Source organism: Stegostoma tigrinum, chromosome 1 (assembly GCF_030684315.1).
Source record: "Stegostoma tigrinum isolate sSteTig4 chromosome 1, sSteTig4.hap1, whole genome shotgun sequence".
Taxonomy (NCBI): domain Eukaryota; kingdom Metazoa; phylum Chordata; class Chondrichthyes; order Orectolobiformes; family Stegostomatidae; genus Stegostoma; species Stegostoma tigrinum.
The window spans coordinates 133,086,479-133,101,755 of NC_081354.1; the positions used below are offsets into that span (position 1 = coordinate 133,086,479).

At 43.2% G+C, this 15,277-nt stretch overlaps 1 protein-coding gene across 5 annotated transcripts in view; it reads left to right on the forward strand.

Moving 5' to 3' along the window:
- Positions 1 to 15,277, forward strand: part of fancg (FA complementation group G) — a 60,209-nt gene that overhangs the window by 14,494 nt on the left and 30,438 nt on the right. For 4 of the 5 annotated variants that reach the window (XM_048539889.2, XM_048539873.2, XM_048539880.2 and 1 more), the window contains 2 exons: positions 7,421 to 7,580; positions 10,713 to 10,843. In XM_048539889.2, coding sequence (XP_048395846.1) covers positions 7,421 to 7,580; positions 10,713 to 10,843 — 291 coding nt within the window. The remainder of the gene's footprint in view (positions 1 to 7,420; positions 7,581 to 10,712; positions 10,844 to 15,277) is intronic. The other variant, XM_048539897.2, reaches the window with a different exon arrangement.

Genomic DNA, 15,277 nt, shown 5'->3' on the forward strand with positions numbered 1-15,277 from the left:
GAGGCATATAAATAACAAGTGGGACAGGACACCCAGGCTTCACCGGAGGTACACTGATGATGTTACCTAGAAAGTAATGAAACATCTGCGATCAAACACGCTGGTTTGGCAAGCAAGTCTGCAACCTCATCCACAACCTAAGTGACAAATCTCCTCAAAAGCCCCTACAGTACTGTTTGTACACCCATGGCTGTGTTGCCAAATTCCAAATGAACGCCATCTGCAAGTTTACTGACGACTGCACTGTGGTAGAATGGATATCAAACGACGATGGGTCAGAATAAAGAAAGGAGACAGAGGGCTTGGTGACATAGTGCAATGATAACAACCTCCCTGTCAATGTTGACAAAACTAAAGAGCTGATCATTAACTTCAGAAAGTAAGGAGGAGAACGTGCCCCCATCTACATCGATGGAACTGAGGTTGAGAGGGTGGAGAGCGTCAAGTTCCTTGGAGTGACAAAAGTCGACAACACGTCCTGGACTTCCCACATAAATGTGACAGTCAAGAAGGCACAACAATGCCTCTTCTTCCTTGGGCAACTCAGGAAATTTGGCACTTCCATAAGGACCCTCACCAACTTTTGCATATTCACCATAGGTTGCATACAGTTCATGTACATAACAGCCTAGTATGGCAACTGCTCTGACCGGGACCGTAAGAAACCACAGAAGGTTGTGTGCACAGCCCAGACCATCGTGGAAGCCAACCTCCCATCCATGGACTCCATTTACATGTCTCGTTGCAGTGGAGAGACGGTCAACGTCATCAAAGATCCATCCCACCACAATGCTCTCCTACAAACTCCTCCATCAGACAGATGGTACAGAAGCTTGAACATGCGCACCAATAGGTTCAAGACAGCGTATTCCCTGCTGTTATTAGACTGATGAATGAACTCTATAACTTTAACAAGATCAGCATTATTCGATGTGATCTTGCCTGATGCACACCCTGTGCGATGTAGCCTGAATGCGTTACTCTGTCCAAGTTGTTTTTTACCCTATGATTTGTGTGTGTCCTTGCTCACTATGATCTGCTGTATTGTTGGAAAACAATTTTTTTCACTGTACTTAGGTACATAGAATCGTAGAATCCCTACTGTGTGGAAACAGGCCCTTCGGCCCAACAAGTCCACACCAAACCTCAGAGCATCCCACGCAGATTCATCCCCCTAACACCCACCTAATCTAGGGCAATTTAGCATGGCCAGTTACCTGAGCTGCATACCTTTGGCCTGTGGGAGGAAACCAGAGCACCTGGAGCAAACCCATGCAGACACGAGGAGAATGTGCAAACTCCACACAGACAGTCGTCCAAGGCTGGATTCAAGTCTGGCTCCTTGGCACTGTGAGGCAGCAGTGCTAACCACTGAGCCACTTAGAAGAAGCAAGATAGTATTAGAGGCTTTGGTGAACTCAAAAATGGACAAACCCCTGATCTGGGCACACGTGACAACAATTAAATCAAGTTGAATCACCTTTCTGGTCCAGCCAAATTCAGTATTTTGCTAGTGCTGCTGGCTATTTTCTGTTCAGACTGCATTGTAGTCTATTTTGGGAGGCTGTTCATTGATCAGTTAGCTCGGTTGGCTGGACAGCCAGTTTCTGATGCAGAGTAATAACAACAGTGTGGGTTCAATTTCCACACGACTGAGGTTACTGAAGGACTCTCCCTTTGCTTGAGGTGTGGTGACACTCGGGATTAAACCACCACCAGTCATACCTGTCTAGTGAGAAAGCAGCTTGATAGTTTGGTAGGACAATGGCAACTTTACTATTAAAGAATAAAGAAAATTACAACACAGGATCGATCTAGATCCTCTTCTAAACCTATCACCTATTTTCCAAGGATCTGTATCCCTCTGCTTCCTGCCGGTCTAGATACATCTAAAATGATGCTATCTGTCTAGATACGTCTTAAATGATGGTATTGTGCCCGCCTCTACCACCTCCGCTGGCAACGCATTCCAGGCACCCACCACCCTCTGTGTAAAGAACTTTCCATTCATATCTCCCTTAAACTTTTCCCCACTCACCTTGAACTCATGACCCCTAGTAATTGAGTCCCCCATTCTGGGGAAAAAAACTTCTTGCTATCCACCCTGTCTATACCTCATGATTTTGAAGACCTCAATCAGGCTCCCCGCCACCCCCCCAACTCAACCTCTGTCTTTCTAATGTAAATACTTCTAATCTATTTGACTTCCCTTCATAGCTAGCACCCTCCGTACCAGGGAACATCCTGGTGAACCTCCTCTGCAAAGCATCCACATCCTTTTGATAATGTGGTGACCAGAACTGCACACAGTATTCCAAATGTGGCCGAACCAAAGTCGTTTACAACTGCAACATGACCTGGACAACTCTTGCACTCAATACCCCGTCCAATGAATGAAAGCATGCCTTATGCCCTTTTGATCACTCTACCAACCTGCGTTGCCACCCTTAGAGTACAATGGACCTGAACACCCAGATCTCTCTGTGCATCAAATTTCCCTAGGGCTTTTCCATTTACCGTATAGTTTGCTGTTGAATTGGATCTTCCAAAATGCATCATCTCGCATTTGCCTGGGATGAACTCCATCTGCCATTTCTCCGCCCAACTCCCCAATCTATCCGTATTCTGCTGCATTCTCCGACAGTCCCCTTCACTATCAGCTACTCTATCAATCTTACTGTCATCTGCAAACTTGCTAATCAGACCATCTGTACCTTCCTCCAGATCCCTTATGTATGTCACAAACGACAGTGGTCCCAACCCGGATCCCTGTGAAACACCACTGGTCACAGTTCTCCATTTTGAGAAACTCCCTTCCACTACAACTCTCTGTCCCCTGTTGCCCAGTCAGTTCTCCATCAACTCGCTAGTACACCCTGGGCCCCATGCGACTTCACTTTCTCCATCAGCCTACTTTGGGGAACCTTATCAAACGCCCTACTGAAGTCCATGTATATGAATTCTACAGCCCTTCCCTCATCTATCAACTTTTATCACTTCCTCAAAGAATTATATCAACTTGGTAAGACATGACCTTCCCTACACAAAACCATGCTGTCTATCACTAATAAGCCCATTTTCTTCCAAATGAAAATAGATCCTATCCCTCAGTATCTTCTCCAGCAACTTCCCCACCACTGATGTCGGGCTCACCGGTCTCTCATTACCTGGATTATCCTTGCTACCCTTCTTAATCAAGGGGACAACATTAGCAATTCTCCTGTCCTCCAAGACCTCACCCGTGCTCAAGGATGTTGCAAGATATCTGTTAAGGCCCCAGCTATTTCCTGTCTCACTTCCCTCAGTAACCTGGATAGATCCTATCTGGACGTGGGGCCTGTCCACCCTAATGTCTTTTAGAATACCCAACGCTTTCTCCACCCCCCCACCTTATGCCGACTTTACCTCAACATCCATCATGTCCCTCTCCTTGGTGAATACCAACGCAAAGTACTCATTAAGAATCTCACTCATTTTCTCTGACTCCTCACATAACTTCCTTCCTTTGTCCTTGAGTGGGCCAACCCTTTCTCTAGTTACCCTCTTGCTTCTTATGTCCGAATAAAAGGCTTTGGGATTTTCCTCAACCCTGTTTGCTAAAGATATTTCATGACCCTTTTCAGCCATCTTAATTCCTCATTTCAGATTGGTCCTACTTTCCCGATATTCTTCCAAAGCTTTGTCTGTTTTCAGTCACCTAGACCTTATGTGTGCTTCCTTTTTCCTCTTTGCTAGTCTCACAATTTCACCTGTCATCCTTGGTTCCCTCATCCTGCCCTTTCTATCCCTCATTTTCAGAGGGACATGCCTGTCCTGCACTCCAATAAAAACCTCCCACATATCAAATGTGGATTTACCCTCGAACATCTGCTCCCAATCCACATTTCCCAGTTCCTGCTAAATTTTGCTATAGTTGGCCTTCATCCAATTTAGCACTCTTCCTTTAGGACCACAGTCATCTTTGTCCATGAGTATTGTAAAACGTACGGAATTGTGATCACTGTTCCCAAAGTCATCCCCTACTGAAACTTCAACCACCTGGCCGGGCTCATTCCTCAACACCAGGTCCAGTATGGCCCTTCCCGAGTTGGACTTTTTACATACTGCTCTGTAAAAACCCCCCTGGATGCTCCTTACAAATTCCACTCCGTATAAACCCCGAACACTAAGTGAATCCCAGCCAATGTTGGGAAAATCTCCCATCATCACCACCCTGTTGCTCCTGCATCTTTCTATAATCTGTCTACATATTTGTACCTCTCTCTCACACTTGCTGTTGGGAGGCCTGTCATACAGCCCCAACATTGTTACCGCACTCTTCCTATTTCTGAGCTCTGCCCATATTGCCTCACTGCTCGAGTCCTCCATAGTGCCCTCCTTCAACACAGCTGTGATATCCTCTTTGACCAATAATGCAACTCCTCCACCCTGTTTACCTCCCTCCTTATCCCACCTGAAGCATCTGTATCACGGAATATTTCATTGCCAGTCCTGCCCTTCCCTCAACCAAGTCTCAGTAATAGCAATAACATCATACTCCCAGGTATTAATCCAAGCCCTAAATTCATCTGCCTTACCTACTGCACTTCTCGCATTAAAACAAATGCACCTCAGACCATGTGTCCCTTTGCGTTCATCTGCTATCTGCCTACTCTTCCCCTTAGCCACATTGACTTCATTGTTGAGTTCTTATAGGCTTTGGGTACTATCTTCTTACTGTCCACTAATCTCCTCATTTGGTTCCCATCCCCCTGCCATATTAGTTTAAATCCTGTCCAACAGCGTTAGCAAAAGCAACCCCTAGGACATTGGTTCCAGTCCTGCCCACATTTAGACCATCCAATTTGTATTAGTCCCACCTCCCCCAGAACCGGTCCCAATGTCCCAAAAATCTGAAACCCTCCCGCACTATCTCTCAAGTCACTCATTTATCCTGCCTATTCTTTCATTTCTACTGTGACTAGCATGTGGCACTGGTAGCAATCCTGAGATTACTATCTCTGAGGTCCTACTTTTTAACTTGGCTCCTAACTCTCTAAATTCTGCTAGTAGGAACTCATCCCGATTTATTACTTATAACATTGGTGCCTATATGCACCACAACAGCTGGCTGTTCACCTTCCACTTTCAGAATGACCTGCTGTCGATCTGAGACATCCCTGACCCGTGCACCAAACCACCGAGGCAACATACCATTCGGGAGTCTTGTTTTTGACCACAGTACTGCCTATCTACTCCCCTTTACTTGTAGACCATAAGATATAGGAGCAGAATATTTGGCCCATTGAGTCTGCTTCACCATTTGATCATGGCTGATATGTTTCTCAGCCCCATTCTCCTGATTTCTTCTTGTAATCCTTGATCCCCTTACTAATCAAGAACCTGCCTATCTGTGTTAAATACGCTCAATGACTTGGCGTCCAGGGCACTCTGTGACAATGAGTTTCACAGATTGACCACCATCTGGCTGAAGAAATTCCTCCTTATCTCAGTTCTAAAGAATTGCCCCTTCACTCTGAGGCAGTGCTGTAGGATCCTCGTCTCCCCTACTATTGGAAACATCTTCTCTTTGTCCACTGTCTAGGCCTCTCTGTATTCTGTAAGTTTCCCTCATCCTTCTAAACTCAATCACGTTCAGACCCAGTGCCCTCAACTGCTCCTCATGTAACAAGCCCATTATCCTTCGGATCATTTTGGAAACCTCCTGGACTCCTTCGAAGGCCAGCTCGTACTTTCTTTGATATGGGACTCGGAAGTGCTCACAATATTACAAATGCGTATGATGACAGCTTTATACAGCGTTGGCATCTCTGCTCTTGTATTATAGTCTTTTTGAAATGAATGCTATCGTTGCATTTGCCTTCCTCGCTACCAACTGAACCTACACACTAATCTTTAAAGAATCCTGAGCCAGCTTTCCCAACTCCTTTTGTTCATCAGATTTCTGAAGCCATTCCACACTTAGAAAACGGTCTACACCTATAATATTCCAACCAATGTGCATAACCTCACACTTTGCTACATTGTATTTCATCTACCACTTTGCCCACTCTCCCACCTTGTCCAAATCCTTCTGCAGCCTCCTCGCTTCCTCAGCACTACCTATCCCTTCACTTATCTGCAAGTCATTTACAAACTTAGCAACAATGCCCTCCACTCTTTCATACTAATCGTGAATGTAGAATGTGAATAGTTGTGGTCCCAACACTCACCCCCGTGGAACTCCACTAGTTTCTAGCTTCCATCCTTAAAAAGACCTCTTTATCCACATTCTCTACGTTCTGCTCATCAGCCAATCCTCTACCTTGCCTCTAACTGCATCTTGTGTATCTGCCTCCTATTCAACACCTTGTCAAAAGTCATCTGGACATCCAAATCGATCACATTGACTGGGTATCCCTTATTTAACTTGCTTGTTACCTCCTTAAAGAATTCTAACAGATTAGTCAGGCATGACTTCCCTTTGACAAAGCTGTGCTGACTCAACCCTATTTTTATCTTGCAACTTCCACATATTCTGCAATCTAATCCTTAATGGACTGTGCGTTCTTAGCACCGTCAGAGGTCACGCTAACTGGCCTATAGCTTCCACTCCTCTGCCCCCCCCCCCTCACCTCTTTAACAGGGGTGTTAATTTAGCCATTCCAGTCCTTGGGAACCCTCCCTGACACCAGTGGTTCCTGAAAGATCTCCTCCAATGCCTGTACAGTCTTCTCTGTTATGTCTTTCAGAACTCTGGGGTGCAAGTCCATCTGGTCTGGATGATTTATTTACCTTCAGACCTTTTTCAGGCTCCCCAGCACCTTCTCCTTTAGTAATGGCCATTATGTTCACCTCTACTCTGAGTGTCTTATTCTGGTGTGCTGCTGGTGTCTTCCATTGTGAAAACTGATGCAAAGTACCTACTCAGTTTCTTTGGTTCCCAATGATACTACTTCATCCTCATTTTCCAGTATTCTAACGTTCACTCTTGCCTCTCTAGATGTATATCTAGAACAAGACTTGGAATCTTCTTTTGAATTACTAGCTAGCTTACTCCCATGTTCATCTTCTCCACCTGCTTATTTTGTTCAGTTATCCTCTGCTGGTTTTTTTTTTAAGGCTTTCTAATCCTCTGACTTCCCAATAATCTTCACCAATTATCTGCTTTTTCTTTTGCTTTTATGCTGTTCCTAACTTCTTTTGTCAACTCTCCGTTTAGCATGCACCTTCTTCCTTGGAATGAATTCCTGCTTTGCCTCCCAGAAATCCCCGCCGTTGCTGCTCCTCTTCCACTGAAATATATTATTAATTGCTGAAAACATCTTGTTTGTTTGCTGCAGATCAAGTATGCCATCTTTAACCTGTGAAATAAATCTTCACTAACTTGTTTAAAAAAAAAGACTGCAATTGTTCATTCACCTCTGCCATTTATTTTCAGGGCTCGTCAGGCTCTGCTTTGAATACACATCGTGGTGATTTGTGGCAATGCGTCAAGTCTGGTGACCTCTTAAAAGATAGAAATGGAAGTGATCTTGTATTGGTACTGAGTCTCACCAGTCTTGGAGAATTGATTTATACCTGTGCTATGTTTCTTCGAGGTATCAATCTAACCAATTATGGACCTAATTGTGAATTTATGAGTTGCTATATGACCAATATTGTATTTTCGTATGTGCAAAACAGTTGCTTGGTCATATCGAATCACATTAATAAGTCAATCTCTTTATGACACCTTGAAAGTTATATGCTGATATACTGCAGCCTCCAGTTGAAACTTAGCCATCAATTGAGAAACAGCACAGAAGTTTGGGTCCATTTCTGCACCATTCTGAATGCACTCTTTCTCATCAAACGTAAAATAATGCTTTTTTTTGTCCTTTCTATATCACATAACAGGATTCTTCTCTGCCTTTTGCCCATAGTATTCTGTATTACTTAATACGGACATGTTTTTCCTCTTCCCACTCATGGTGTAAGACAATACAGATAGAAACCTCAGAGGATTCTGAATGACTGTAGATGTGAGCTTCTGTTGCACCACAATGTGGTGCTGTGCCATTATCCTTTGCTGTAAGAAGAAAGAACTTTAATTTGTATTGCACCTTTTAGTGATGTCTCAAAGCACCTCACAGCCAACCACGTGGAAAGTCGGATAGCCATTTGGTGTCAAGTGTGACAAGTGGCAAATGATTTGCTTAAGTCTGATGACAAGTCAGTATATTGGTCAGGACATCCCTTTGAATTCTCCCAAGGTTTTATATACTTCTGTGCACACAAGCTAGGGCCTCTGCTTAACAGTGGATCTGAAAAGCAGCACTTTTGAGAGTACTCCTGAAGTGCCAGCCGAGATTACATGCTCAAGACTTGGAGTGAGACCTGGAGGTACAACCAGTTGACTTGATACATTGTTTTCTTTTACATAAGGATTCAGCAAGCTTTTTTAATGCAACTTGAATGATATTGCAAAACATTTGCAATTCAATTAATTCCTTAAAATATTAGCAAAATTTGATTAGATTTTGCATTTTTTTTAGAACATGTTAATTTTGTAGACGAAAAAACATTAACTTTGTTGGTATATTATCACCTGCCAATTTGACTGCAGGCAAGTGTCATTGTTCTGGATTAATTGTTTCAACACACATTTGATAATGCAGTTCATCAAGAGACATAATTTTACAATCTCCTCAAGCTTCTCTATGACATGAAAAATTTACTTCCTAATCTCACACTCAAAATATCCCAAACTGCTGTACATGCAAAGAATTGCAGGAAGTGGACAAGTACAGAAGATACAGCAGAATATTGTAAAGAGCAATATGCTATAAGACCATAAGACACAGGAGTGGAAGTAAGGCCATTCGGCCCATCGAGTCCACTCTGCCATTTAAGTCATGGCTGGGCATTTCAACACCACTTCCCTGCACTCTCCCTGTAGCCCTTGATTCCTTTTGAGATCAAGAATTTGTCGATCTCTGCCTTGAAGGCATCCAACGTCCCAGCCTCCACTGCACTCTGCGGCAATGAATTCCTCAAGCCCACCACTCTCTGGCTGCAGAAATGTCGTCTCATTTCAGTTTTAAATTTACCCCCTCTAATTTTAAGGCTGTGCACACGGGTCCTAGTCTCCCCGCCTAACGGAAGCAACTTTCTAGCGTCCACCCCTTCTAAACCATACATTATCTTCTCAGTTTCTATTAGATCTCCCCTCAACCTTCTAAACTTTCATGAGTACAATCCCAGGATCCTTAGCCATTCACCATACGTTAAACCTACCATTCCAGGGATCATCCATGTGAATCTCCGCTGGACATGCTCCAGGGCTAGTGTGTCCTTCCTGAGGTGTGGGGCCCAAAATTGGACACAGTATTCTAAATGGAGCCTAACTAGAGCCTTATAAAGTCTCAGAAGCACATCGCTGCTTTTATATTCCAACCCTCTTGAGACAAATGACAACATTACATTCGCTTTCTTAATCACGGACTCTACCTGCAAGTTAACTTTTAGAGAATCCTGGACCAACACTCCCAGATCCCTTTGTACTTCTGCTTTACAAATTTTCTCACCATTTAGAAAATAGTCCATGCTTATATTCTTTTTTCCCCAAGTGCAAAACCTCACATTTACTCACATTGAATTTCATCAGCCCTTTCCTGGACCACTCTCCTAAACTGTCTAAATCTTTCTGCAGCTTCCCCACCTCCTCAGTACTACCTGTCTGTCCACCTATCTTTGTATCATTGGCAAACTTCGCCAGAATGCCCCCAGTCCCTTCATCCAGATCATTAACATATAAGGTGAACAGCTGTGGCCCCAACACTGAACCCTGCGGGACATCGCTTGTCACTGGTTGCCATTCCGAAAAAGAGTCTTTTATCCCAACTCTCTGCCTTCCGTCAGACAGCCAATCCTTAATCCAAGCCAGTAGCTCACCTCGAACACCATGGGCCCTCACCTTTCTCAGCAGCCTCCCGTGAGGCACTGTATCAAAGGCCTTTTGGAAGTCTAGATAGATAACATGTACTGGATTTCCCTGGTCTAACATATTTGTTACCTCTTCAAAGAATTCTAACAGGTTTGTCAGGCATGACCTCCTCTTACTAAATCCATGCTGACTTGTTCTAATCTGACCCTGCACTTCCAGGAATTTAGAAATCTCATCCTTTTACTCTTTGTTCCATTCCTTTGCTATTCTTCTTTGTAAGAAAAAGAACATGGCAATGGAAAGAACGGGTGGGGGAGGCAGCTTTTTAACTGTTTATCTATAATATCTTTTGGTCTTGAAAATGGGGTTTGAGTCCTGACCCTTGTTTTAATATCATGTGCCTGACTGTTAAGAATTTCTGGATCTTTCCATATTTGTCTTGTCTGCAAACATTTTTTAAAATTATAACTGGGTTCTTAGTCTTTAATGTTATGCATCTTTAGTTGACTCATTGTTGGGAGTTCCTCAGAAGTTTAGAGGCTTGAAGAACTTCCTTAATTATTTTTGTTTGTATTGTCCTTTGTGTTGATCTATAGTTCCCTTTCGTGATTTTTAAAAATAAGAACATTTTCTCTTTCTCATTTTAAATTGTAATTTAATAACCATACCACCAATTTAGTTTTTTTTAAATGGTAAATTTGAGAGTAAGCATTTTGCAACTTGTTTATCTTGTGCTCTGATTGTGAAAACTGTTTGCAGCCAGGCAAACAGAGTAATATGTATTATTTGTTTCTTGTGTCCATAGGGTTTTGTAAAATGGAGGAAGGTAATTACCTAGAAGCTGTTGATATTTTGGAGCAAGCTGCTGAAGGACTCTGCTCAAAGAGAATTTTGGCAGAGATCTATACTCTGATTGGCCACTGTTCAACCCAAATGGTACTGAAAGTCAATAAATGAGTTGAATTGTGGGATACAGAAAGCTTGGTAGATTTTCAAATGAAATGCAAATGTCTGGTAAAGCTATGTAAGCTGAAGGCACACCCTGAATATATTCCTGAAAGCCTGGCAAAGGGACTGGAACGGTCATTCTTAACTTAAGTGCGTTGACAAAATGTGTGCTCTCCCCTAACTAGTCTAAGTTCATATCGATAAAGCTTGCTCCTGCATGTGACTGCACAGCCACACGAGGACAAGTTGCAGAAGTGTTTTTTGGGCCTGTGTGGGGTTAGTTACCATTCTGATTCTACATATGTGAGGTTTCATCCTCATGACAGATATCTGAATCAGAGTAATGAACTCAGCGACTCTCAACATTGAGTTCACTTTAAACAATACCATGTGCCCAAACAGATGGTGTTGCTATTGGATCTCCTCTAGACCTGCCTTGCAGATACCTTTACCTGGTTCCGTGAAAAGCTTGACTTTAATTGAATGATCACTGACCTCTTACACCTTGCCTATTCCAATTTAAACCTGAAGCTGGATCTTAGAATTTTCTGCACTCAAACTCACGTCTTGAAATAGAGCAGTCAAACCAGTTCCTTTTCCTTCATGTATTTGTTGAGAAATCTGTCATTCTGTTTTCTACTACGATCTACCTCAAATCTAGGTTTACTGGTCATTGGCATTCCTGCAGATCAACATTGCCTTCACCATCTTTTCAACAAGTAAGCTTTCTGCTGAGATAGGGTATATGAAAATTATCTTGTGTGATAATGGCTGCAATGATTGAATGATTTATGTACACAAATCTAAAGCTGCCACGTTGACTCTGAGAAGTTGCCCATCCTTGTTACCCTGGAAAGGGAAGGTGTTTCAAAAATTAGAGCAACAGGTGAAGCTGACTGTCTGTCTCATACTGCTGCAGCAAACACACAAACTGTATTCTCCACTAACTGGATGCTGTCGAGTCAAAAGGAGATACTATCTGATACACAAACAAGTAATATGAGAGTTTCGGAGCCAGTGCAATGATAGGGATATATCGACTGGTAGACTGTAGCAAACACCACCTTCCCCATAAAAACTGAAAGAACTGCGAATGCTGTAAATCAGGAACAAAAGCAAAAGTGGCTGGAAAAGCTCAGCAGGTCCGGCAGCATCTGTGAGACGACTGGTTAGGCCTGGTTAGCACACCTTCCTCATTTTGGCTTTCCATAGCCGGAAGTGTACTGGCCAAGCCTGACCAGTCTGTAGTTGCAAAATTCAGTGAATAATATCCTACATTAGATGTGACTCTCTGATATTGACATTTAGCAACAATTACTAAGTAATAGTTGCTAAGTAATTGCAACTCACTAAGAATTGCAGCTGAAGCCAATTTAAGACGATTGTCAGGCTTGCAGTGAGACTTACTTGCATATGCTAGATGCTGCATTTATTTGCACATTGGGTCCTGATCTTGGTCGGCAAAAATAATTTATTCACATATTGCACTTTTTTTCAATGTGGAAAGGAGACAGCTAGCTTGCTGTATCCCCACGGTGATGCCCTGAGCAATCAGAATTCACTCACCTGGTTAGAATTTAATCAGTTAATTAAGACAGTAAGTAGTTCCTGCTGCACTTCCATGCTAGCCACAGTCTAATCAGTGCGTACCCTCTTAGCCTGCGTGAATTGTTCTTCCCATGTTAAAATTGATTTCCTTGTGTTTTCAGTCCTGTTGAGTGCAAGACAAATAAAATTTTGTGTCTCAGGAGCACAAAAGCTGACGTTTCGGGCCTAGACCCTTCATCAGAAATCTAGGTCTGAAACATCAGCTTTTGTGCTCCTGAGATGCTCCTTGAGCTGCTGTGTTCATCCAGCTTCACACTTTGTTATCTTGGATTCTCCAGCATCTGCAGTTCCCATTATCTCTGATCAAAATTTTGTGTCTCTTTAGCAATGTTTGAATTGTGTGGTTTCTAAAAGTGGAGGAAAATGAGATGTATTAAATTAGTCCAAGAGTGGACTTCGAGAAAGTGGAATTGTTCCAATTTTGTTTACTTATGAAACTACTTTTAAACAGCAGTTCACGTAAATGAATCATGTCTCCCATTGTAAATATACGTACAGCTAGATCTTTCAGTTTCCAGGCAATAGTTCTCCCATTGATGTTCGCAATAATTTTTCCAATTTTTGTTTTGTAAAACAGCTTTCTTAATAACAGGGCATGGAGGACCAGGAATATTCAAGGTTCAAGTACACCATTTTTTTTTAAGAAAATGCAGCAACAATCATTATGCATGGGGTAGTGGGTGGAAAATCTGAAGATGAGCCTTCAAATAAGAAAATCATTTTGATGCATGTAGAGCTGGTACCTAAATATGTAAAAAGGGTCTCTGACAGTTTGGGTTTATAAATAGGGCTATAACCTTGAACATAGCCATTTGTACTTTTGAAACTGTGTGTATAGAGGACCTGAGATGAGTGTTGTAGACCACACCATTTGCATGGTTCCGTTCTGAACCCCTGTTGAGGTAACATCTAATATTGATTGGAACCTCCTTCGAGCAGAAGATTTGAATGGAGCTGTTTTTGTAAGGTGTGTTCAGGAGGGTTTCCTAACGCAGTACGTTGACAGGCCGACGAGGGGAGAGGCCATTCTAGACTTGGTGCTCGGAAACGAGCCGGGGCAGGTATCAGATCTTGTGGTGGGAGAGCATTTTGGTGATAGTGACCATAACACTCTCTCATTCTACATAGCTATGGAGAAGGAGAGGATTAGGCAGAATGGGAGGATATTTAATTGGGGAAGAGGAAACTATGATGCGATTAGACACGAGTTAGGAAGCATGGACTGGGAGCAGTTGTTCCATGGTAAGGGAACTATAGACATGTGGAGATGGTTTAAGGAACAGTTGTTGGGAGTGATGAGTAAATATGTCCCTCTGAGACAGGCAAGACGGGGTAAGATAAAGGAACCTTGGATGACGAGAGCGGTGGAGCTTCTAGTGAAAAGGAAGAAGGTAGCTTACATAAGGTGGAGGAAGCTAGGGTCAAGTTCAGCTAGAGAGGATTACATGCAGGCAAGGAAGGAGCTCAAAAATGGTCTGAGGAGAGCCAGGAGGGGGCACGAGAAAGGCTTGGCAGAAGGAATCCGGGAAAACACAAAGGCATTTTACACTTACGTGAGGAATAAGAGAATGGTCAAAGAAAGAGTAGGGCCGATCAGGGATAGCATAGGGAACTTGTGTGTGGAGCCCGAGGAGGTAGGGGAAGCCCTAAATGAGTTTTTTGCTTCTGTCTTTACGAAAGAAACGACCTGTGTAGTGAATGAAACCTTTGAAGAGCAGGTGTGCATGCTGGAATGGATAGAGATAGAGGAAGCTGATGTACTGAAAATTTTGTCAAACATTAAGATTGACAAGTCGCCAGGCCCGGATCAGATTTGTCCTCGGCTGCTTTGGGAAGCGAGAAATGCAATTGCTTCGCCACTTGCGAAGATCTTTGCATCCTCGCTCTCCACTGGAGTCGTACCTGAGGACTGGAGAGAGGCAAATGTAATTCCTCTCTTCAAGAAAGGAAATAGGGAAATCCCCGGCAATTATAGACCGGTAAGTCTCACGTCTGTCGTCTGCAAGGTGTTAGAAAGGATTCTGAGGGATAAGATTTATGACCATCTGGAAGAGCATGGCTTGATCAAATACAGTCAACACGGCTTTGTGAGGGGTAGGTCATGCCTTACAAACCTTATCGAGTTTTTTGAGGATGTGACTAGTAAGGTTGATGAGGGTCAAGCTGTGGATGTGGTGTATATGGACTTCAGTAAGGCATTTGATAAGGTTCCCCATGGAAGGCTCATTCAGAAGGTCAGGAGGAATGGGATACAGGGGAACTTAGCTGCTTGGATACAGAATTGGCTGGCCAACAGAAGACAGCGAGTGGTAGTAGAAGGAAAATATTCTGCCTGGAAGTCAGTGGTGAGTGGGGTTCCACAGGGCTCTGTCCTTGGGCCTCTACTGTTTGTAATTTTTATTAATGACTTGGACGAGGGAATTGAAGGATGGGTCAGCAAGTTTGCAGACGACACAAAGGTCGGAGGTGTCGTTGACAGTGTAGAGGGCTGTTGTAGGCTGCAGCGGGACATTGACAGGATGCAGAGATGGGCTGAGAGGTGGCAGATGGAGTTCAACCTGGATAAATGCGAGGTGATGCATTTTGGAAGGTCGAATTTGAAAACTGAGTACAGGATTAAGGATAGGATTCTTGGCAGCGTGGAGGAACAGAGGGATCTTGGTGTGCAGATACATAGATCCCTTAAAATGGCCACCCAAGTGGACAGGGTTGTTAAGAAAGCATATGGTGTTTTGGCTTTCATTAACAGGGGGATTGAGTTTAAGAGTCGTGAGATCTTGTTGCAGCTCTATAAAACTTTGGTTAGACCGCACT